The sequence below is a fragment of the Balaenoptera ricei genome, chromosome 11 (genome assembly GCF_028023285.1).
Source record: "Balaenoptera ricei isolate mBalRic1 chromosome 11, mBalRic1.hap2, whole genome shotgun sequence".
In the NCBI taxonomy this organism is placed as follows: Eukaryota; Metazoa; Chordata; class Mammalia; order Artiodactyla; family Balaenopteridae; genus Balaenoptera; species Balaenoptera ricei.
Window position 1 is genome coordinate 70,561,088 of NC_082649.1, and position 24,207 is coordinate 70,585,294.

General features: G+C 48.9%; 1 protein-coding gene across 21 annotated transcripts in view; it reads left to right on the forward strand.

The window, feature by feature from the left end:
* Nucleotides 1–24,207, forward strand: part of LOC132375069 (nischarin) — an 88,908-nt gene that overhangs the window by 31,096 nt on the left and 33,605 nt on the right. For 18 of the 21 annotated variants that reach the window (XR_009505889.1, XR_009505888.1, XM_059939840.1 and 15 more), the window contains exons 7-16: nucleotides 508–603; nucleotides 1,774–1,926; nucleotides 2,706–2,774; nucleotides 3,283–3,468; nucleotides 3,623–3,751; nucleotides 4,934–5,047; nucleotides 5,401–5,512; nucleotides 9,608–9,732; nucleotides 10,870–10,919; nucleotides 20,991–22,400. Coding sequence is in view for 19 of the 21 variants with exons in the window: in XM_059939832.1 (XP_059795815.1) it covers nucleotides 508–603; nucleotides 1,774–1,926; nucleotides 2,706–2,774; nucleotides 3,283–3,468; nucleotides 3,623–3,751; nucleotides 4,934–5,047; nucleotides 5,401–5,512; nucleotides 9,608–9,732; nucleotides 10,870–10,919; nucleotides 20,991–22,400 (2,444 nt within the window). In the remaining 2 variants the exon portion in view is untranslated. Of the gene's footprint in view, nucleotides 1–507; nucleotides 604–1,773; nucleotides 1,927–2,705; nucleotides 2,775–3,282; nucleotides 3,469–3,622; nucleotides 3,752–4,933; nucleotides 5,048–5,400; nucleotides 5,513–6,057; nucleotides 7,092–7,842; nucleotides 7,944–9,607; nucleotides 9,733–10,869; nucleotides 10,920–20,990; nucleotides 22,401–24,207 lie in introns of those variants that run through there. The other 3 variants (XM_059939851.1, XM_059939844.1, XM_059939843.1) reach the window with 3 other exon arrangements.

Here is a 24,207-nt window from a genome sequence, read left to right on the forward strand (position 1 = left end):
CACTCCCTTGATGAGCATTTGTGCCTCGACCAGCACAGGTGAGTGGGGCTGGGAGGTGAGAGGAGTGCCTGGCTGGGCAGGCTGAGGCTCCGCCGGGTGGGGTGTGTAGCACTTGGGCAGGTGGCTTGAGGGAGGGTGCTTTGGCCTGTACCCCTCCCTCCTCCTGCAGGGCCACTGAGGCCAGTGAAGTGAGGCCAGTGAAGTCATCGGCTCTCCAGCTCTGGTGTCCCTGCCCCTCACTTTGTGTTTAGCTGCCAAGCCCGAAGCAGCCCTTCAGAGAAAATGGAGTTCATGGTTCATTGTCTCATAAGCTACTTCAGAGAATGTTTAATTAGCACTAAAAATTGGGGAAAGGAGAGACTTAGGGTTTAAGTCGCCACCTGCCTCGAAGGATTCGGGGTCACCGATGGTTGTGCTCCTTTTGTGTGTGGGTGATGAACACCCACTTCCCGGGACTTCTGGTGGAGCAGTGATGCCGTTTCTGAGACGTAGCTGTTCTTGTTCCAGATAAGTCACTGTGATGCCCAGCGCATCCGGGGGCTGGTCGCATCCAAGCCCACCTTGGCCACGATGAGTGTCCGCTTCTCAGCAACTTCCATGAAGGTAAGCGCAACCTGTGACCGCCCAGGGTGCTGTCTGAGGGGCAGGGTCCTGCACTGTGGTCTCCCCACGGAGGATCATGCGGACTCTGCTGCCGTCTGTCAGGAACCAGAAGCCAGACTTTCCCCTGGGCAGCCACTCACTCATGTGGGGCCTCCCAGTGCTCGACAGTCCCTGCGACGCTTCAGTCCAAAATCAACACTGTTAAATGAGAGATTTTAAGGAACTGGGTAACCCCTCCCCATGGAAAAAGCCACTGGTTTTTTAATAACCAAATTGTTTAGCAGCGGCGAGTGTCAGAACATTTATTAGGTGGACTGATAGAAATGTTTCTCTAAACATAGAAAGCCTCGGTGTGGCACTTGTTCGTATCTTGTTCTCAGTGGACTTGAGTAGACAGGCCAAGTTGTGTATGCTGGGCCCTGTTGTTTGTATGTGAGTGACACAAATAGGCAAACTGAGAGTGTAAGAGATCTCTCTCTTTATGGGTTGCATCTTAGTAATGTTAAAATTCTTCTAGAAAGAAACATTGCGGCACTTTTAGAACTTAGAGTGTCTGATCAAGATTTGGGTTTGGTGAGAAGTCTTTGTCCTGAGGCTTGTGTCAGGCAGCCTTGCCCCTCTGGGAGGCACTCCCTGCTGCCCGGCTCAAGGAGCCCAAGATGATCCATTGAAAGAGGAGAGGTCTTATCAAAGGAGGAGGCCTGCCTGCCTCCCTCCCCTTGGATGGTGCCCCTGTGCTCCGTGCTGCTCCCCTGTCTCAGGACTGCTGGATTTTACCTTGTGAAGTAATGGTTAAAGGGCCTACTGTCCACCACGGGGACCACAGTGCCAGCTTGTAAAGCACAGTTGCCTGGAAACACTGCAAATTCTGACCTTCAGTCGCTGAGATTTAAGCCAGAAAAGGCATCACCGTATAACTAGGCTCTTGGGAGCTGGAAAAGCATTTGCTCAAGTAGGGCCAGAACATATTCCAAGTGGCTGTTATGTTTCTGAACTCCAGTTATTTCACAATCATTTCAAGGCATATGAACCAAAAGCCCCATTTTAATGCAAGTTCACTTCCACATACTAAATATGCTCCAGCCCTTCCTGAAATTTTGCAATGATTGTGTTCCCAGTCAGTGTTGCGTGAGGGCCCACGTGTGGTGCTCACCAGATGTTCTTACACAGGAAGTCCTCGTTCCTGAAGCCTCAGAATTTGATGAGTGGGAGCCAGCAGGCGCAGCCCTGGAGGGCACTGTGACTGCCGTCATCCCCACGTGGCAGGCGCTGACCGCTCTGGACTTGAGCCACAACAGCATCTCTGAGATCGATGAGTCTGTGGTACGCTCTCCATGGCCTGACCAGACCCTGGGTTGGGTATTTAACCTGGCTTTTTCTAGAAAGACCACCGAAAACCTGTACCCAGTGCTCTGTGCGTTGCCTGCAGTTTTTAAGTTAATTTCAAAATGGGGTTATTTAAACGAGGTGAGGAGTGCTTAGAACCAAATGAAGCGTATTAATTGCATGTACATTTGATAGAACAGAAACACAATAAGTGGTGAAATTTATTCCCAAGGAGTGTAGCAGAAAAATCAGTCCATAGGTTCCAGGGACTTCCCTGGTGGTCCAGTCGTTAAGACTGTGCACTTCCACTGCAGGGAGCATGGGTTTGATCCCTGGTCGGGGAACTAAGATCCCGCATGCCACGTGGCACGGCCAAAAAAAAGAAAGGTTCCAGATGTGCCCATGTAAGAGTGACATCCAGATGGTACTTGGGCAGTAGGACTGTGATTCCTGTACTTGTGCCTCTCAGTGGGTGTGGGTAGAGTTGAAGGACACACCTTCTGTCTGTAACCTTGCCATTTGTCATTTTTACAAGCCAAGTGTTCCGTAAAAACAGTGGGTCATGCTCAGTACTGGAGTCCCTGAGTTATGTGTTCCTGAGGACGTGCTGCTGGGTGGGCACTGGGAGGTGTCACGTCAGGGGCCCTGCACAGATGGCCAGCCCAGGAGTCCGTGGTCAGGAGGAAGCCTTGCAGGTTGTCTGTCCACCATGTCCAGGGGCCACGTGGGGTCCAGCTTCCTAGGATAACGTCATGTGTTATCTTTTCTTTCACAAGAAACTGATTCCAAAGATTGAGTTCCTGGACCTGAGTCATAATGGAGTGCTGGTCGTGGACAATCTGCAGGTAATTTGTGTCTTTGGAGACCATCATTGCCTGCAGGCTTCTCACAAGGTCCCATTCTCCTGAGATGCAGCCTTGGGAGTTTGGCCATGCTCTGGGGTTTCTCTCATGGGCACTCGAAAGGTGTCTGGGTGCACCAGAGGTTTATAAAGGCAGGGGCTGCTGCCCTTCCCTCTGGGTCCCAATGATGCACTGAGCGTTTGTTGCTCTAGTTCCCCAAAATTAGAAAAGATGTGTAAGTACAAATAGAGCGTGATGAAGATGATGTGCCTCCATTGTGAAGACGGACAGCCTCATTTTCAAAGCCCGTGCCTACGCTGTGGGCCGTGCTGCCCCTGCGGGGGATGCAGCTGGGCTGTAACCTGCGCAGGGAAGAGGGAGTTCCCTTCGGAATAACTGTCAGAGGAACTGGTCGTTTTAGGTCGGAAGGCCCATCACACCCTTAACGTCAGTCCCCTTTCTTTGGAGCCTTGACCTTAACCACTTTACTCTGTTCTCAATGCTGCCGCAGCACCTGTACAACCTCGTGCACCTGGACCTGTCCTACAACAAGCTGTCCTTCTTGGAAGGGGTTCACACCAAACTGGGGAACATCAAGACCCTGAACCTGGCAGGCAATCTCCTGGGGAGTCTGAGTGGCCTGCACAAGCTCTACTCCCTGGTCAACCTGGATCTTAGCGACAACAGAATCGAACAGGTGAGCCGTGCCCCAGAAGGGTCTTGGGGTTCTGGAGTGGCTGTGCCTTGGCGTTGATCACTTTAGCGAGAATGGTGGGCTTCCTTTCTTTGGCTGTCAAGTGAGCGGTCACCTTGCTGAAGTGTTAAAGAAGGGACGCGGGAATGCCTTGCAGATGGAGGAGGTCAGGAGCATCGGCAGCCTCCCGTGTCTGGAGCACGTGGCTCTGCTGAACAACCCTCTGAGCATCATCCCTGACTACCGGACCAAGGTGCTGGCTCAGTTCGGAGAGCGGGCCTCGGAGGTAAGCTGCTCGGGGAGGGGTCAGCTGGAGGTGACATCCGCTTACATATACTTGCCTGCTTCAGAAGGACGTCCTGACCCTGAGGGGCCTTTCAGATCTGGCAAGTCCGCTGCCTCCCCAGGAAAAGGTTGCCTCATGCATCTCTTCTTGGGGGCTACCGGCTGCAGTGCTTGCTCAGTGGGCTTCCCCTCGCCTTTGTCAGAGCTTCAGGTCGGGGTGCTCCCCAGGAACCAATAGGCACAGCCTGAGTGTGGAGGGACTGACTGTCTTCAACTTGTTAAAAAGTAATGTTTATTGTAGACAAGGGTCAGGAATAAGATGTCTGAAATAATTATATTTCCTGGACAACCTCTGGCCATAAAGTCTGACCATAAACCTGAAGGGTTTGCCCACCTTGGCCAGCGTCACCCAGCCCAGTATCTGCTGTTTGCCAAGTGGCCGCCTGCTGCCCCGCCAGCCCAACAGGTCTGCCTCCAGGTTCACCTGTCTCCTCAGCCTCAAGCAGGCTCCCTCCACTCTCCCCAAATCCCAGGCTGGAAGATACCTGGGAGTCTGTTTGCATCCTCCCCCCGACCCCGCCCTGCAATCTCTTTTCAGCCCCAAGTGCACCTTTCTCCACACTGTCACCAAGACAACATTCACAAGATGTCACCTCCTCCCCTCCCTGGCTCCCAGGCCCTTGGGACGTTCCCTCATTTGACCACACTGCTGCTCCCCACTGCCTGCCGGCCCACAGCTCCCTCCTGCACTTGCAGGTGGGGTCCCTGCCCTTCTGCCTGCTTCCCATACCTTTGCCCTCCCAGTTCCCCAGTCCAGAAGGCCCTCCCCTTGCTCTTTGCAGATCTGAGTTCTGCCATAATTGGAGGCTTAGTTCAAGGCACCACCTTCACCCCTCTCCCAGCCACCCCGGAGGCCTTCTCAGTGGACCCTGCAGCCCTGCCTTCCCTTCCTGGAGAGGGACTCCCAGAACTGGGCCAGGCAGTGTGGGACCTCCCTGGGCCACTCCAAGGAGCTCCCAGGTCACTTCCATGGGTGGCGAGGAGCTCACCTCCCAGCAGGCTGAGCCTCCGCAGCCTCCTGTGTCCTCACGGGGCCTGGCCCACACCTCGGTGGGACCCTGCCCTTCTCCTCCCTCCATGCTTGCCAGCGCCTATGCTGATAGCCATTTTCTGGACACTGTAGGTCTGTCTGGACAACACAGTGACCACAGAGAAGGAGTTGGACACAGTGGAAGTGCTGAAAGCGATTCAGAAAGCCAAGGAGGTCAAGTCCAAATTAGGCAACCCCGAGAAGAAGGTGGGTCTTTGTGTGGGAGGTGGGAGGAGGGGTGGTGAGGAGCCAGCCGAGGAAGGAGCTGGCTTGCAGTGGAACTGGGCCAGGGAGCACTCCGGGCCATGGAGTCCTGGCTGCACCCCCTGCCCCCCAGGCTGCATGACCCTGGGCTTTCACGCTCCCTCTGTTCTCATCTGTGAGATGGGGGTGGTGATAGGACTTGCCGCATGGGGTTGCCGAGGGTTAGTTAAGATCTCTTTCCCTGTCACCGATGTTTGTGAGAGCCATGAGCTCCTCATATCTCAGGCTCTGCCAAGTTCTGTTCTCTTCTTCTGGATCTGTCTCCTCTCCTCGACTGACTCGGCACCTCTCCTCAGGTCAGTGAGGATTCTAGGCTCTCTGCTGCCCCGTGCGCCAGGCCCAGCAGCTCCCCTCCCACCGTGGCTCCCACCTCTGCCTCCTTGCCCCAGCCCATCCTCTCCAACCAAGGTAATCGCGTGTGTATCTTTCTCCCTGGCAGAGCTGCACATGCCCTGCCTGGGCCCCCAGCTGGGCTGGGGTTGGGGGAGAGATGCCGGCACCTGTTCCCTACACGGTTCAGATGCAGGGAGGGCGTGGTGCTGTCTCCACACCAGCCCCTCTCGGAGTGGCGCATGGCTGGGGGGTGCCTGGCTGAGGTTTGCTTAGTGAGGACTCCCAATTGCTCTGACACACACATCCAGATCCTCTAGGGTACCACGGGGTGTGCTCTTTGAACTGGCTGCTGGCCCATGAGGACCCCACTGGCCCACAGGCAGTGGGGGCAGACTGGCTCCTTGTTCATGGGAACCCAGGCCTGGTTACTTCCCTAGGTCGGGCACCCCGATACCTGCGTGGGGAGCGTGCCTCATTGCCGTGGCCCTGGTGGTATCACCCAGCCCCAAACACTCTGTTGGTGGGGCCAAGATGGGCTGTCTGTGAACCCATGGAAGACCAGTCCCTTTCATCCACCCACTGTCTTAGCGTTTTCAAAGGGCTTTCACCTCTGAACCCAGGCATCCTCGGAGATGAGTGAGTGAAGCAGGTCCCATGAGTGTCTGCTGGCCCGGCCCCCACGGAAGAGGGGAGGGTGTGCCGTCCCGAGTGGAGCCGAGGCTCGGGACACACAGGAAAGAACGCCGCCCACCCGGGCTCCTGGAGACGGAGAACTTGGTGTGAGGTCTTGGGAAAACACTTTGACCCTATGTTTCAAGAGCCAGAAAAACGTTCCCACCCCTTGACCTGGTAACCCCGCTGGTGGGGATTTTATCTTAGCGGGATAAGATAACAGGGAAGTCGGAGGTGAGATGCTCACCGCAGCACTGTTTATGCTAGCCAAACATGGGCCGTGATGGACGTCAGAGAGGGAGAGGGAGAGGGAGATTAAGCTGTGGTCCAGAATACCCTGCAGCCATCACAGCCGAGAGGGGAAGGCTGGATAAGAAAGGAGAAGTGCTGGGTTGAGTCAGAGAGCCTGCGCAGGGCAGCGCGCCGAGGTCACAGCCGTGGATGTGAGCCAGAGAGTGGATGGGGACGTTGGTGCTGGAGCAGTCGTCCGTTTGCTTTTGTAACACTCTTGACTGAGAAATTTCGGTTTTATTTTTTTTACGTAAAAGGGGAGGGGGTTTGTATCACTGTGAAGATGCTTCCCTGACCGTGTCTCCTGCCAAGGGGCCAGAGCCCTCCTTAGGCCCCCCGCCCCACGCTGCCCGTCACAGCCCTGGGTGCCTGTGGGGGGGGACTGCACGGCTAGGCTCTGGGGCCAGGGCCCAGCCTGTTCTCAGTCAGCGTTTGTTGAGTCGGGGAATGAGTGAGCCGCAGGCGGCGAGGGAGGCGTCTGCCCCTACAGCCGTAGCTGCGGGCAGCGCCCCCTTTGGTGCCAAAGCCTCTGCACCAGCCAGGCCCAGGCCTCAGCCCCTTTCCTCGCTGCCCCCGCTCCTGGGGATGCGCCATGCAGTGGCTCACTGTAGTCTTCCCCCTTCCCGCTACTGGACCTTTAGACGTTGTCTCCAGATCTGCACCTCTTATAAATAAAACTGCAGTGGATGTCTCTGTGTGCACATCTCTTTCCTTTTGGTGAGAAACAACAAAGGTTGGGCCCCGTCTAAGCATTCTAATGTCCCCTGTCCCATTCTCTGAGTGGCCCTTTCTGACCACTTGTTTGTACAGACCACAGTCCAGGAAGGAAGCAGAAAGACTGTCCCTATCCACATTTCCTCAGTTCCAAACAGGGCTTGGGTGGGTAGTGACAGGAAAATGTTCTTTTTCTTGCTAACGTGGAGGAATCCGCAGAAGTTTGTGTTCAGCCACGTGCTATTGGACTTTGCCTGCATGGGCGAGGATTTCTCCCTAGGTGCGGGAGCAGCTTTGTTCCCAGCCCAGTTCTGTAGAAGTGAACATACTTGTGAATAAACTGGGCCCCCGGGGGCCTGCCTGGAGGGGTGCTGTCCAGTAAACACCAGGCCTCTGGTCATCTCAGGAGCTGTTAGCCAGCTTGTTGGAGCCATGGAGGGTTGTGGCCACAGGGACTGATGTGCAAAATGACCGAGTTGATTCTCCAGCCAGGTCCAGGGGCTGAGAGGAGGCCGTAGAGAAGTGGTTCGGAGCAGGCACCTGGGCTGGGTCACCTGAGTTTGCATCCCAGCTTTCTGGCTGTGGTCCCTCAAGCAACTTGTTACCTCCCGAAGCTCTGTTTTCTCTACCCTACTTCATCGATTCTAAGATGCACACATTTCCACCTTGTGACTTCTCTGAAATTGAGATGCATCTTTCAGTCAGTGGCGTCTCATAGTCGCTGTCAGCCAGCTGGTATTCGTGATGGAGTTGTGTGAAAACCTTCCGTGGACACCTGCTGAGACCAAGATGGCGCCACATCTACGCATCTTAGATTTGATGAGCTGTGGTAAATAATGGGAGGCGTGCGTGAGCTAATGCTGGGGAAGCACTTAGCACTGCTTCTGGTCCATCAGAAGTGGTCAGTAAGGGCTCCCTGCCTGCGTCCTTTTTGGAGGGTTTCAAGATGATCAGGACAGTGCCCCTGAGGAACTTTGAGCCCCTTGGGAAGATGAGCTGTACCCCCAAGGGAGAACAGGACAGAATGATTTGGGTCATTTGTGGAAGACAGAGAAGTCTGTCTAGAGCAGAGAGGACTTTGCAGTGGAGTTGTATGTGAGGTGAATGTCAAAGGATGGTAGGATCTGAGCATGTGAGGGAGGAGGGGGTGGATTCCAGGAGAGAACAGCACGCTTCATGCCTGGCTCTGTGCCTGCTGCCCTTCCTGCCTGTGCACAGCCCCTGCTGCTTTGCCCTGGGGGGTGTCTGGGCTTTGGCCATCTGCCTGCCTAGCCCATGGGCAGAGGACCTGGGCCATTGTGAGTTGTCCTGACCCCAGCCAGCAGCTGAGCTGGACGAGGGCCTGTGACCTCTGGGGCTCTGAGTTCTCTGAGGTATTTTCTTGAGCCGTGGTGACTGGTGGTAAAGCCAGGCTATGGAGGCAAGCCCTGGGCTCCTCCAGGTTTCTGCAAAACTTAGAGTTGATGCCCAGCATTCATCCAATCAGCTGCATTTAGGAGAAAGTTAAAAAAAGATTTTACCCTCAACCAGTCTGGAAAATGTCTGAAGTGAAGTAATGGGCCCAGACAAGCTGTAATAATAATAATACAACAGCGTCAGCAGGCTTCAAAAGCAGCCCAAGTGAGTCAGAGTGTGCTGTCCACGGGCGGTGGCCCAGGGGAGGGTCAGTGGGATGTGTCCTGTGGGAAGGTGGGCATGGGTTGTCCTCTCCAGCCCTGGAGGAAACCCGAGCCTGCAAGAACGCCTGGCCTTCCGATGAGGGGTCTTGTGCCCCTGTGTCTGCAAAACTCCGCAGGGATGCTGGGGTGGCGGGTAGGGGGACTTGAACCATTTCCCCATGAAGACGCTCTAGGAGCAAACACGTTTAAGGCTCTTGGTGGACATATTGCCAGACTGCTCTCCAAATGGGTGGGGCAGCTTGCACCCCAGTGCCTGCCTCTGCCAGTTAGGCCAAACAGCCTGACCTTTGCCAAAGTGAGAGGCCAAGCTTGCCCTTCTTTGATGGCTCGCGAGGGTGAGCTTGTATCTTGTGTTACGCCTGTTGGCCGTTCTTTTGTGGAATGTCTGTTCATTCTTTGCAGTCTCCTAATGGGATTTCTGATTTTCTCCCCCCATTTTTTGTTATCTGTAAGAGCGTTTTATAGATTAAAGATACAAGCCTTTGACAAATGTTGTGAGCACTTTTTTCTCATCTCGTTTAGGTTTCTTTTTTTACTTACAGAAGTTTAGCTTTTATGCAGTCACACCTCAATTTCTTCCTTTGGATTTAGTCTCAGAAAGTCTCTCCCTACCCTGAGATTAGATAAGCAGTCATTTGTTCTTCTAGTTATTTTAAGATTTCAGTTTCAACATTTTCTTCTATAATCCATGTGGCTAGGTTTGGGGTCTGATTAGCCCCCAGCCATGCCGGTAGCCCGAGGGCCCAGCCCCATTTGTTGAATGGCTGCTCTCCCCGCCCCGCCTGCCCCACCCGCCTGCCCCTGGTCTCTCCAGGAATCATGTTTGTGCAAGAAGAGGCCCTGGCCAGCAGCCTGTCATCCACCGACAGTCTGACTCCTGAGGACCGGCCCATTGCGCGGGGATGCTCTGATTCCTTGGAGTCCATCCCTGCGGGACAGGTAACATCCTCCTCCTGCTTCTGGGGGTTGGTTACCTCTGCGGCCAGCTCTTGTGCCTGAAGCTGTCTGGAAGTAGGAGGTGGCCCGGCTGGAGTTGCAGCAGATGCTGCCATTGCTTGGTGTGCTCTGCTCTGTGGTTAAGGGTCTGTTCACTTAGCGTCTGTCATCTGTCTCTTTCTTTGGACTGATGGGAATAGGCAGTTTTCTCTTACTGGACCCGGGGGGGGCAAAGCCACAAAACCCTTAGTGCATGCGAGCAGACTCCCTGGGGAAAGTTCAGAAGGCCCTGGCCAGGGGTGGCTTGTTTGGGCTCCACATCCATCAGGAAGTTTCTCCCCCTGCTGTCTGGCACCCCTGGGCCATTTTGCCTGTTTCTGCCCGTCACCCACCCTGGTAATCTGGGACACGCTGTGACTCTGTTACTTCTTCCGTGGCTGCTCCTGAGGGTCCCTGAGCTGCTTCCTGTGTCTTGGAAAGAAAGAGGACTGCAGGTGTGGTGCGAGGGGCTCGTTTGCTGTGTGCGTGGGGAGTGTGCTTGGTAGCTGGGCCTGCCCAGCCCTGTCTCCTTTCACCAACACAGTGTCATGGCCGTGTGGCACTGGGGCAGTGGGCAGAGTCCTCGCTCTGTCCCGGCACTCCACTGCACTCTCCCTTCACCCTCCCCAGGGTCACAGCAGGAGGCTCCTGAGCCCTGGGTCTTCTCCGCTGCCAAGAGACCATTGGGAGGGCCTTGCCAGGCACTGCACAGCCTCTGCTCACCATGTCCTCTGCTGGCCCGGTACCAAGTTGGTAGATGGTCCACATGGACCCTGTGGGATGGCACAGGGAACATTCAGATGCCAGACCCGGAGGCACAAGCTGAGCTTGCAGAGAGCGAGAGGCTTTGGCCCAGGGGTTGGGAGTGTGGGCTGGGGTCAGACCGACACGGTTGGAAGTCTTAGCTCTGCTGTGCACTGGCGGGATGACTGAGTGAGTCTCTCTGCCTCTCTGGGCCCCAGGATCCACCCTAGGGTGGAGTGTGGGGATAGCAAGGAGCCTCCTGCTGGGCCATGAGGGAGTGCTCGGGGCCTGGCGCCCGGTGAATGCCAGGGCATGGCTGCGGCAGGTGGGGGCTGACCACGTTTCCTTTCCTGGCAGGCACCTTCTGATGATTTAAGAGACGTGCCGGGAGCTGTTGGCGGTGCAAGGTAAGGAAGAGGCTATCGTGGAAGGCATTCTGGGCCTTCTGCACACGCTCTGTGGGCCAGTAGTAACCAAGATTTTCTTAAAAGTCTGTTTGCAGAAGTCCTATAGAACTATTTCTTCCTTTAAATAAATAAATACAGCTGAAATGGACTGTGGTCTGTTTCCAAGTTCTAATCCCTAAACTTTGCATTGACACATGTTATCCTATGCTAGGGGTCAGCAGGTCAAAGCCAATTTAGTCCACTGCCTGTTTTGTACAGTCTGTGAGCTAAAAATGATTGTTCCATTCTTAAGGAGCTGTTTTAAAAAAAAAAAAACGATGTGGGTGGGGTAGCCCCCAAAGCCTCAAGTGTTTACTGTCTTTACAGAAGAGGTTCCACAACCCCATACTACATACCCTTTTTCACCAGGGCCAGTAGAGGCCAAGAGGCGGTTGAATTTATTTTTTTTAATTTTTATTGGAGTATAGTTGATTTACAATGTTGTGTTAGTTTCAGGTGTACAGCAAAGTGAATCAGTTAAGCATATATCCACTCTTTTTAAGGTCTTTTCCCATATAGATCATTACAGAGTGTTGAGTAGAGTTCCCTGTGCTATACAGTAGGTCCTTATTATCTATTTTATATATAGTAGTGTATACATACGAATCACAATCTCCCATTTTATTCCTCCTCCACTTCCCCCCAGTAACCATAAGCTTGTTTTCTACATCGGTGACTCTATTTCTATTTTGTAAATAAGTTTATTTGTACCACTTTTTTTAGATTCCACATATAAGCGATATCATATGATATTTGTCTTTGTCTAACTTCACTCAGTATGACAATTCCTAGGTCCATCCATGTTGCTGCAAATGACATTATTTCATTCTTTTTTATGGCTGAGTAGTATTCCATTGTATATATGTACCAGATCGTCTTTATCCATTCACCTGTCAATGGACATTTAGGTTGCTTCCATGTCTTGGCTATTGTAAACAGTGCTGCAGTGAACATTGGGGTGCATGTATCTTTTCGAATTACGGTTTTCTCCAGATATATGGCCAGGAGTGGGATTGCTGGATCATATGGTAGTTCTATATTTAGTTTTTTAAGGAACCTCCATACTGTTCTCCATAATGGTTGTACCGATTTACATTCCCACTAACAGTGCAAGAGGGTTCCCTTTTCTCCACACCGTCTCCAGCATTTACTGTTTGTAGATTTTTTGATGATGGCCATTCTGACTGGTGTGAGGTGATACCTCATTGTAGTTTTGATTTGCATTTCTCTAATAATTAATGATGTTGAGCATCTTTTCATGTGCTTTTTGGCCATGTACATGTCTTCTTTGGAGAAATGTCTATGTAGATCTTCCACTCATTTTTTGACTGGGATGTTTGTTTTTTTGATATTGAGCTGCATGAACTGTTTGTATATTTTGGAGATTAATCCCTTGTCAGTCGCTTTGTTTGCAAATGCTTTCTTCCATTCTGTGGGTTGTCTTTTCTTTTTTTTTTTTTTTTAACATCTTTATTGGAGTATAATTGCTTTACACTGGTGTGTTAGTTTCTGTAGGTTCTTATTAGTTATCTGTTTTATACATATTAGTGTATATACGTCAATCCCAATATCGCAGTTCATCGCACCACCACCACCACCCCACGTTGCTTTCCCCCCTTGGTGTCCATACGTTTGTTCTCTACATCTGTGTCTCTGTTTCTGCCCTGCAAACCAGTTCATCTGTACCATTTTTCTAGGTCCCACATATATGCATTAATATATGATATTTGTTTTTCTCTTTCTGGCTTACTTCACCCTGTAGGACAGTCTCTAGATCCATCTACGTCTCTACAAATGACCCAATTCCGTTCTTTTTTTATGGCTGAGTAATATTCCATTTTATATATGTGCCACATCTTCTTTATCCATTTGTCTGTCGATGGGCATTTAGGTTGCTTGCATGATGTGGCTATTGTAAATAGTGCTGCAGTGACCATTGGGGTGCATGTGTCTTTTTGAATTACGGTTTTCTCTGGGTATATGCCCAGTAGTGGGATTGCTGGGTCATATGGTAATTCTATTTTTAGTTTTTTAAGGAACCTCCATACTGTTCTCCATAGTGGCTGTATCAATTTAAATTCCCACCAACAGTGCAAGAGGGTTCCCTTTTCTCCACATGTGGGTTGTCTTTTCATTTTGTTTATGGTTTCCTTTGCTGTGCAAAACCTTTTAAGTTAAATTAGGTCCCATTTGTTTATTTTTGTTTTTATTTTCATTACTCTAGGGGGTGTATGAAAAAAGATATTGCTGCAATTTATGTCAGCAATATATGTATATATATATATACATACACAATGTATATGTATACAATGTATATATACAATATATTTATATATATAATATATATATACATATACTATATATACACATATATTTTAGTTTGCTTGTTTTTTCTTTAATTGAAGTATAGTTGATATACAGTATTATATGTTACAGGTGTACAATATAGTGATTCAATTTTTAAAGGTTATAATCCAGTTATAGTTATTATAAAATATTGACTGTATTCCCTGTGTTGTACAATATATCCTTGTAGCTTTTTTTATACATAATAGTTCATACTTCTTAATCCTGTACCCCTATCTTGCCCATCCCTCCTTCCCTCTCCCCACTGATAAACACTAGTTCTCTGTATCTTTTTTTTTATAGTCACCAGTTTGTTTTATTTTTTAGATTCCACATATAAGTGATAAGTGATATCATACAATATTTGTCTGTTTGACTTATTTCACTTATCATAATACCCTCCAAGTCCATCCATGTTGTTTCAAATGGCAAAATTTCATTATTTTTATGGCTGAGTGGTATTCCATTGTACATATGTACCACATCTTCTTTATCCAGTCATCTGTTGATGGACACTTAGGTTGCTTCCATATCTTGGCAATTGTAAATAATGCTGCTATGAACATTGGGGCACATCTATCTTTTTGAATTAGTGTTTTGGTTTTTTTGGGGTATATACCCAGGAATGGAATTGCTGGGTCATATGGTAGTTCTATTTTTAGTTTTTTGAGAAACCTCCATACTGTTTTCCACAGTGGCTGCACCAAGTTATATTTCTACCAACAGTATATAAGAATTCCCTTTTCTCCACATCCTTACCAACATTATTTGCATTCTTTTTTTTTTTTTATTATTTGCATTCTTTTTGATGATAGCCATTCTGACACGTGTGAGGTGATAGCTCATTGTGGTTTTGGTTTGCATTTCCCTGATGATTAGTGATATTGAGCATCTTTTCATGTGCCTGTTGAGTGCTGCCTATATTTTCCTCTGAGAGTTGTATAGTATCCGGCCTTACATTTAGGTCTTTAATCCATTTTGAGTTTGTTTTTGTGTATGGTGTTAGGGAGTGTTCTAATTTCACTCTTTTACATGTAGCTGTCCAGTTTTCCCAGAGCCACTTATTGAAGAGACTGTCTTTTCTCCATTGTATATTCTTGCCTCCTTTGTCATAGATTAGTTGACCATAGATGTGTGGATTTATCTCTGGACTTTCTCTCCTGTTCCATTGATCTATATTTCTGTTTTTGTGCCAGTACCAAACTGTTTTGATTACTGTAGCTTTGTAGTATAGTCTGAAGTCAGGGAGCCTGATGCCTCCAGCTCCGTTTTTCTTTCTCAAAATTGCTTTGGCTATTCGGGGTCTTTTGTGTTTCCACAGAAATTGTGAAATTTTTTGTTCTAGTTCTGTGAAAAATGCCATTGGTAGTTGTTACGCAGCCTGAGCTAAGACCAGGTCTTCAGCAGCTTTGGGATCCTCCTTAATGCTGACATTGTCCCTCCCTGTTCCCAGATAGCTGGAAGCAGGATACCTCCTGGCTCAGGCTTAGGCTGTAGAGGCAGTAGCAAGACACCTGACCCGGAGGACCCTGTCCTGCCTTGCCAGCTTGACCAAAGGCTCACTCTTCCCAAGGCTGTGCCTGACCTAGAGTGAGTCAGCACCAAGCCCAGCACCAATGCAGACCCTGTGCCTCCATCCAGGACCCAACTCAAAGGAGACACTTTCCTCCTCTTGCCCTTAGGGCCACATCTGCGTGACCCCCTTTCTCTAGAGTGGATAGTGGGGGCACAAGACCTGGTTTGGGGCCCCCACTGAGCCACTACTTGGGGGAGGAGCCTTGTAGTTCACACCCTTTTATCGCCTCATCCTTTCCCACTTTTTGCCCTTATGTATTTTTTTTAACATCTTTATTGGAATATAATTGCTTTACAGTGCTGTGTTAGTTTCTGCTTTATAACAAAGTGAATCCGCTATACATATATCCCCATATCTCCTCCCTCTTGTGTCTCCCTCTCACCCTCCCTATCCCACCCCTCTAGGTGGTCACAAAGCACCGAGCTGATCTCCCTGTGCTATGCAGCTGCTTACCACTAGCTATCTATTTTACATTTGGTAGTGTATATATGTCCATGCCACTCTCTCACTTCATCCCAGCTTACCCTTCCTCCTCCCTGTGTCCTCAAGTCCATTCTCTACGTCTGCATCTTTATTCCTGTCCTGCCCCTAGGTTCTTCAGAACCTTTTTTTTTTTTTTTTTAGATTCCATATATATGTGTTAGCATATGGTATTTGTTTTTCTCTGACTTACTTCACTCTGTATGACAGACTCTAGGTCCATCCACCTCACTACAAATAACTCAATTTTGTTTCTTTTTATGGCCGAGTAATATTCCATTGTATATATTTGCCACATTTTCTTTATCATATTCCATTGTATGTATGTGCCACATCTTCTTTACCCATTCATCTGTCAATGGGCACTTAGGTTGCTTCCATGTCCTGGCTATTGTAAATAAGCTGCGGTGAACTTTGGGGTACATGACTCTTTCTGAATTATGGTTTTCTCAGGGTATATGCCCAGTAGTGGGATTGCTGGGTCGTATGGTAGTTCTATTTTTAGTATTTTAAGGAACCTCCATACTGTTCTCCATAGTGGCTGTATCAAGTTACATTCCACCAACAGTGCAAGAGGGTTCCCTTTTCTCCACGCCCTCTCCAACATTTATTGTTTGTAGATTTTTTGATGATGGCCATTCTGACCGGTGTGAGGTGATACCTCATTGTAGTTTTGATTTGCATTTCTCTAATGATTAGTGATGTTGAGCATCCTTTCATGTGTTTGTTGGCCATCTATATCTTCTTTGGAGAAATGTCTGTTTAGGTCTTCTGCCCATTTTTGGATTGGGTTGTTTGTTTTTTTGATAATGAGCTGCATGAGCTGCTTGTAAATTTTGGAGATTAATCCTTTGTCAGTTGCTTCATTTACAAATATTTTCTCCCATTCTGAGGGTCGTTTCTTCGTCTTGTTTATGTTTTCCTTTGCTGTGTAAAAGCTTTTGAGTTTCATTAGGTCCCATTTGTTTATTTTTGTTTTATTTCCATTTGTCTAGGAGATGGGTCAAAAAGGATCTTGCTGTGATTTATGTCATAGAGTGTTCTGCCTGTGTTTTCCTCTAAGAATTTTATAGTGTCTGGTCTTACATTTAGGTCTTTAACCCATTTTGAGTTTATTTTTGTGTATGGTGTTAGGGAGTGTTCTAATTTCATTCATTTACATGTAGCTGTCCAGTTTTCCCAGCACCACTTATTGAAGAGGCTGTCTTTTCTCCATTGTATATTCTTGCCTCCTTTATCAAAAAAAAGGTGACCATATGTGAGTGGGTTTATCTCTGGGCATTCTATCTTGTTCCATTGATCTATATTTCTCTTTTTGTGCCAGTACAATACTGTCTTGATTACTGTAGCTTCGTAGTGTAGTCTGAAGTCTGGGAGCCTGATTCCTCCAGCTCCGTTTTTCTTTCTCAAGATTGCTTTGGCTATTTGGGGTCTTTTGTGTTTCCATACAAATTGTGAAATTTTTTGTTCAAGTTCTGTGAAAAATGCCATTGGTAGTTTGATAAGGATTGCATTGAATCTGTAGATTGCTTTGTGTAGTATAGTCATTTTCACAATGTTGATTCTTCCAATCCAAGAACATGGTATATCTCTCCATCTGTTTGTGTCACCTTTGATTTCTTTCATCAGTGTCTTATAGTTTTCTGCATATAGGTCTTTTGTCTCCTTATGTAGGTTTATTCCTAGGTATTTTATTCTTTTTGTTGCAGTGGTAAATGGGAGTGTTTCCTTAATTTCTCTTTCAAATTTTTCATCATCAGTGTACAGGAATGCAAGAGATTTGTGTGCATTAATTTTGTATCCTGCAACTTTACCAAATTCATTGATTAGCTCTAGTTGTTTTCTGGTAGCATCTTTAGGATTCTCTATGCATAGTATCATGTCATCAGCAAACAGTGACAACTTTACTTCTTCTTTTCTGATTTGGATTCCTTTTATTTCTTTTTCTTCTCTGATTGCTGTGGCTAAAACTTCCATAACTGTGTTGAATAATAGTGGTGAGAGTGGACAACCTTGTCTTTCCTTATCTTAGAGGAAATGGTTTCAGTTTTTCACCATTGAGAATGATGTTGGCTGTGGGTTTGTCATATATGGCCTTTATTATGTTGAGGTAAGTTCCCTCTATGCCTACTTTCTGAAGGGTTTTTATCATAAATGGGTGTTGAATTTTATCGAAAGCTTTTTCTGCATCTTTTGAGATGATCATATGGTTTTTCTCCTTCAGTTTGTTAATATGATGTATCACATTGATTGATTTGCGTATGTTGAAGAATCCTTGCATTCCTGGGATAAACCCCACTTGATCATGGTGTATGATCCTTTTAATGTGCTGTTGGATTCTGTTTGCTAGTATTTTGGTGAGAATTTTTGTGTCTGTGTTCATCAGTGATATTGGCCTGTAATTTTCTTTTTGTGTGGTATCTTTGTCTGGTTTTGGTATCAGGGTGACAGTGGCCTCATAGAATGAGCTTGGGAGTGTTCATTCCTCTGCAACGTTTTGGAAGAGTTTGAGAAGGAGAGGTGTTAACTCTTCTCTAAATGTTTGATAGAATTCACCTGTGAAGTCATCTGGTCCTGGACTTTTGTTTGTTGGAAGTTTTTTAATCACAGTTTCAATTTCAGTACTTGTGATTGGTCTGTTCCTATTTTCTATTTCTTCCTGGTTCAGTCTTGGAAGGTTGTACCTTTGTAGGAATTTGTCCATTTCTTCCAGGTTGTCCATTTTATTGGTGTGTAGTTGCTTGTAATAGTCTCTTATTATCCTTTGTAGTTCTGTGATGTCATTTGTTACTTACCCTTTTGTCATGTCTAATTTTATTGATTTGAGCCCTCTCCCTTTTTTCCCTGATGAATCTCTAGCTAAAGGTTTATCAATTTTGTTAATCTTTTCAAAGAACCAGCTTTTAGTTTCATTGATCTTTTCTATTGTTTTCTTTGTCTCTATTTCATTTATTTCTGCTCTGATCTTTATGATTTCTTCTACTCACTTTGGGTTTTGTTTGTTCTTCTTTCTCTAGTTCCTTTAGGTCTAAGGTTAGGTTGTTTATTTGAGATTTTTCTTGTTTCCTGAGGTAAGATCGTATTGCTGTAAACTTCCCTCTTAGAACTGCCTTTGCTGCAGCCCATAGGTTTTGGATCGTCATGTTTTCATCGTCATTTGTCTCTAGGTATTTTTTGATTTCCTCTTTGATTTCTTCAGTGATGCATTGGTTGTTTAGTAACATTGTTTAGCCTCCATGTGTTTGTGTTTTTTATAATTTTTTTTTTTCCTGTAATTGATTTCTAATCTCATAGCATTGTGTTCGGAAAGGATGCTTGATATGATTTCAGTTTTCTTAAATTTACCGAGGCTTGATTTGTGTCCCAAGATGTGATCTGTCCTGGAGAATGTTCAGTGTGCACGTGTGAAGAAAGTGTATTCTGCTGTTTTCGGATGGAATGTCCTATAAATGTCAATTAAATCCATCTGGTCTGATGTATCATTTAAGGCTTGTGTTTCCCTATTGATTTTCTGTCTGGATGATCTGTCCATTGGTGTAAGTGGGGTGTTAAAGTCCCCCACTGTTATTGTGTTACCGTCGATTTCCCCTTTTATGGCTGTTGGCATTTGCTTTATATATTGAGGTGCTCCTATGTTGGGTGCATATATATTTATAATTGTTGTATCTTCTTCTTGGATTGATCCCTTGATCATTATGTAGTGTCCTTTCTTATCTCTTGTAACAGTCTGTTTTGTCTGATACAAGTATTGCTGCTCCAGCTTTCTTTTGATTTCCATCGTGTGGAATCTCTTTTTCCATCCCCTCACTTTCAGTCTATATGTGTCCCTAGGTCTGAAGTGGGTCTCTTGTAGACAACATGTATACACTGGTCTTGTTTTTGTATCCATTCAGCCAGTCTACATCTTTTGGTTGGAGCATTTAATTCATTTACATTTAAGGTAATTATCGATATGTTTGTTCCTATTGCCATTTTTTTAATTGTTTTGGATTTGTTTTTGTTGGTCTTCTTTCTTCCCTTTTTCTTTTGTTCTCTTATGATTTGATGACTATCTTTAGTGTTGTGTTTGGGTTGCTTTTTCTTTTTTGTGTGTGTATCTATTTTAGTTTTTTGGTTTGCAGTTCACATGAGGTTTTGATATAGCAGTCTACATACAAGGTTGTTTTAAGTTGCTGGTCTCTTGATTTCAAATGCAGTTCCCATATTCTGCATTTGTAGTCTCCTCATGGTTGCTGGTTTTGACATCATATTTGTGTATGGGTGATTTCCTACTTAATTACTTTACGTTTGCATTTACCAGTGAGCTTTCCCATTTGTGATTTTCTTATTTCTAGTTGTGACCTCTTTTTTTACCCCCCTACCTAGAGAAGTTCCTTTAGCATTTGTTGTAAGGCTAATTTGGTGATGCTGAATTCTCTTAGCTTTTGCTTGTCTGTAAAGCTTTTGATTTCTCCGTCGAATCTGAATGAGAGCCTTGCTTGGTAGAGTATTCTTGGTTGTAGGTTTTTCCCTTTCATCACATATACTCCAATAAAGATGTTTAGAAGACATATATATATATATCTCGTGCCACTCTCTTCTGGCCTTCAAGAGTTTCTGCTGAAAAATCAGCTGATGACCGTATAGGGATTCCCTTGTATGTTATTTGTTGCTTTTCCCTTGTTGCTTTTAATATTTTTTCTTTGTATTTAATTTTTGTCAGTTTGATTAATACGTGTCTTGGTGTGTTCCTCCTTGGGTTTATCCTGTATGGGACTCTGCACTTTCTGGACTTGGGTGACTGTTTCCTTTCCCATGTTAGGGAAGTTTGCAGCTATAATCTCTTCAAATACTTTCTCAGGCCCTTTCCCTTTCTATTCTTCTTCTGGGACCCCTATAATGTGAATGTTGGTGCATTTAATGTCCCAGAGGTCTCTCAGACTGTCCTCATTTCTTTTCATTCTTTTTTCTTTATTCTGTTCTGTGGCAGTGATTTTCACCACTCTGTCTTCCAGCTCATTTATTCGTTCTTCTGCCTCAGTTATTCTGCTACTGATTCCTTATGGTGAGTTTTTCATTTCACTTACTGTGTTATTCATCTCTGTTTGTTCTTTAAATCTTTTGTCTCTTTGTTAAACATTTCTTGTATCTTCTTGGTCTGTGCCTACATTCTTTTTCTGAGATTTTGAATCATCATTACTCTGAATTCTTTTTCAGGTAGATTACCTGTCTCTAAAGGAGCTTGAATTTAAATATGAAGGTCCTAAGACCCCCAGCCCACTCCCCATGCCTCTCACCTGTGAAGGCGACTGAGTGCCCCTGCAGGGGACTGTTGTCAAGTTAGTCCATGCCCATGAGCACTCATTGCTCTTGGGGCTTGTGGCCAGTGTCTGAAGGACTGAGAAATCTTCATGATGTGCGCAGGATTGTGTTGGATGCCTGTGGTCTGGCCCCTGGGAGTGTGGTGGCCCCAGCCTTCCAGCACCTTGGCTCCCCACCAGGGTGCTTGCTAGCACCAGGCTCAGCTGTTTAGGAGGCTTGGGAGACCCATGGGTCGCTTCTTCAGGGCCAGGGGACAGCAGCAGGACTGGACGTGGGAGGTGAGGGCATCCCAGCCCAGCATGTCCCTGACCTGGCTTCTCCCCGCACAGCCCAGAGCACGCAGAGCCAGAGGTCCAGGTGGTGCCCGGGTCCGGCCAGATCATCTTCCTGCCTTTCACCTGCATTGGCTACACCGCCACCAACCAGGACTTCATCCAGCGCCTGAGCACGCTCATCCGGCAGGCCATCGAGCGGCAGCTACCTGCTTGGATCGAGGCTGCCAACCAGCGAGAGGAGGGCCAGGGCGAGCAGGGCGAGGATGATGAGGAGGAGGAAGAGGATGTTACTGAGAACCGCTACTTTGAAATGGGGCCCCCGGATGTGGAGGAAGAGGAAGAGGGTGGGCCAGGAGAGGAAGAGGAAGAAGAGGAGGAGGAAGAGGAGGAGGAGGAGGGCGAGGAGGAGCGCCTGGCTCTGGAGTGGGCCCTGGGCGCAGATGAGGACTTCCTGCTGGAGCACATCCGCATCCTCAAGGTGCTCTGGTGCTTCTTGATCCACGTGCAGGGCAGCATCCGCCAGTTCGCTGCCTGCCTCGTGCTCACAGACTTCGGCATCGCCGTCTTTGAGATCCCGCACCAGGAGTCGCGGGGCAGCAGCCAGCACATCCTCTCCTCCCTGCGCTTTGTGTTCTGCTTCCCGCACGGCGACCTCACCGAGTTTGGCTTCCTCATGCCGGAGCTGTGCCTGGTGCTCAAGGTGCGGCACAGCGAGAACACACTCTTCATCATCTCAGACGCCGCCAACCTGCACGAGTTCCACGCTGACCTGCGCTCTTGCTTTGCCCCGCAGCACATGGCCATGCTGTGCAGCCCCGTGCTCTACGGCAGCCACACCAGCCTGCAGGAGTTCCTGCGCCAGCTGCTCACCTTCTACAAGGTGGCGGGCGGCTGCCAGGAGCGCAGCCAGGGCTGCTTCCCTGTGTACCTGGTCTACAGTGACAAGCGCATGGTGCAGACAGCCGCCGGGGACTACTCGGGCAACATCGAGTGGGCCAGCTGCACGCTGTGCTCCGCCGTGCGGCGCTCCTGCTGCGCACCCTCCGAGGCTGTCAAGTCTGCTGCCATCCCCTACTGGCTGCTGCTTACACCCCAGCACCTCAACGTCATCAAGGCCGACTTCAACCCCATGCCCAATCGCGGCACCCACAACTGCCGCAACCGCAACAGCTTCAAGCTTAGCCGTGTGCCGCTCTCCACTGTGCTTCTGGACCCCACGCGCAGCTGCACTCAGCCAAGGGGCGCCTTCGCGGACGGCCACGTGCTTGAGCTGCTTGTGGGCTACCGCTTTGTCACCGCCATCTTCGTGCTGCCCCATGAGAAGTTCCACTTCCTGCGCATCTACAGCCAGCTGCGGGCCTCACTGCAGGACCTGAAGACTGTAGTCATCGCCAAGACCCCTGCAACCGGGGGCAGGCCTCAGAGCCCCCCTGTGGATGGCCAGCCTGCCGAGGACGGGGCCCGGTAAGACTGAGCATGGGCTTTTGGGGGCCAGGGGGCGGGAGGCTGGCTGAGACCACTTACCTCACCCAGATCTCCAGCACCCCCTCAGCGTTGCCTTTGGCTCCCTCAGGCTTGGTGTTGGGCTGCTCCTTATCTCCCAGGGCTTCAGAAGAGGCCCAGGAAAGCTGTCCTTCCACAAAGCCAGGCTGGCCCAATTCTCTGCTACTTAAAGTCCTGTGTGGCTGGGTCCCCAGGCTCCTGCTCCCACCTTGCCTGGCCCTCTCCACTGGGTCCAAGCATGGCCTCTAGGCATCACCCACGCCTCCTCGCCTCCAGGCTCGCAGTCCCGTGGCTGGCTCTGTGAGCTAGGGGGCTGCTTCAGGCACCACCTGCCTCTGACCCCCAGCTCCAAGCCCGTACCCTTTGGTGAGCCGCACATGCCTTCTCAGGAAGACGTGGGTTGCTCAGGGGCCCTCTCTGTGTGTAATTTTGTGAGTCCATTCCAAAGGAAGCTGTTGGCTGAGAGCAGCAAGGTCTGAGTGTGTGAGCTGGGTGGTCACTTTGTGCAAAACTCCTTTTCTTCTGGGGGGAGACTGAAGTGCAGAGAGGGGAGGAGTTGGCAGCCCTGTCCTCTTCTTCTTTTTTTTTTTTTTTTTTAATTTATTTTTGGCTGCGTTGGGTCTTCGTTGCTGCGTGTGGGCTTTCTCTAGTTGCGGTGAGCGGGGGCTACTCTTCATTGCGGTGCACGGGCTTCTCATTGTGGTGGCTTCTCTTGTTGTGGAGCACAGGCTCTAGGCATGTGGGCTTCAGTAGTTGCAGCACGCGGGCTCAGTAGTTGCAGCTCGTGGGCTCTAGAGTGCAGGCTCAGTAGTTGTGGCGCACAGGCTTAGTTGCTCTGCGACATGTGGGATCTTCCTAGACCAGGGCTCAAACCCGTGTCCCCTGCATTGGCAGGTGGATTCTTAACCACTGCGCCACCAGGGAAGCCCAGCCCTGTCCTCTTCTTCCTTACTCTCCTTCACCTGCTCCTGCCCCCGAGCCTGGCTTCCCTCAGGGCCGCCTGGGGTTGGCATATAGTGGCTTGTGGGGGCCATGGTCACACTCACAGGTTCACCCGTGCCTGGGGCTCAAGAGGCGCCCTGTGCCCTTCAGGGTGCCCCTTTCTCCTGTTACTGCTCCCAACTTCATGTATGCTGGGGCTTCCCTACCTGGGCAAGAAAACCCTTTGTTTGTTGGCCTTCCTGTCCAATGAGACATGGTGTAGCTCACTTCCTCTTCCATCCTGGTGGACAGTGGAGACCCTGCCCTCACCCCAGCATCTCACAGGGCATTCCTTCTCTCTCCAACCCAGCCCCTCAACTGATGCTCCCAAAGGTCATCCAGCATCTTCCTGGCTGAATCAGGGAGCCCTCTTATGCCCAGCTCAAGTCCCATGCTCTCCATAGAGACCCTTGATGCCTCCAGGTACTGGAGAGCCGCTTATGCCAGAGGCGGCCTTGCATGGCCATCTCTCTGTCTCCCTGCCCCTATGATGAGGCTTCAGATGGTGACACTTTGTCTCAGTTTCCCTGCCACCCCCCAGCCTGGCTGGACCCTCCCCACAGTAGGGACTGCATGCAGAAAGCAGGCGCTCTGCTTCACCCCAGCAGATGCATCTCTGCCCCAAGACAGCAGGAGGACAGCCCAGAGGGCTTGCGGGCATTTGGCCCAGTGCAAGATCAGGGCCCCAGGGATCTCTTTCAGCAGCTGGACTGTCCAGTTGAGAGGATGACATCCAGGACTCCCCACCAACATGAGCTTGGGCATGTAGGCTGGTGGCAGGGAGCTC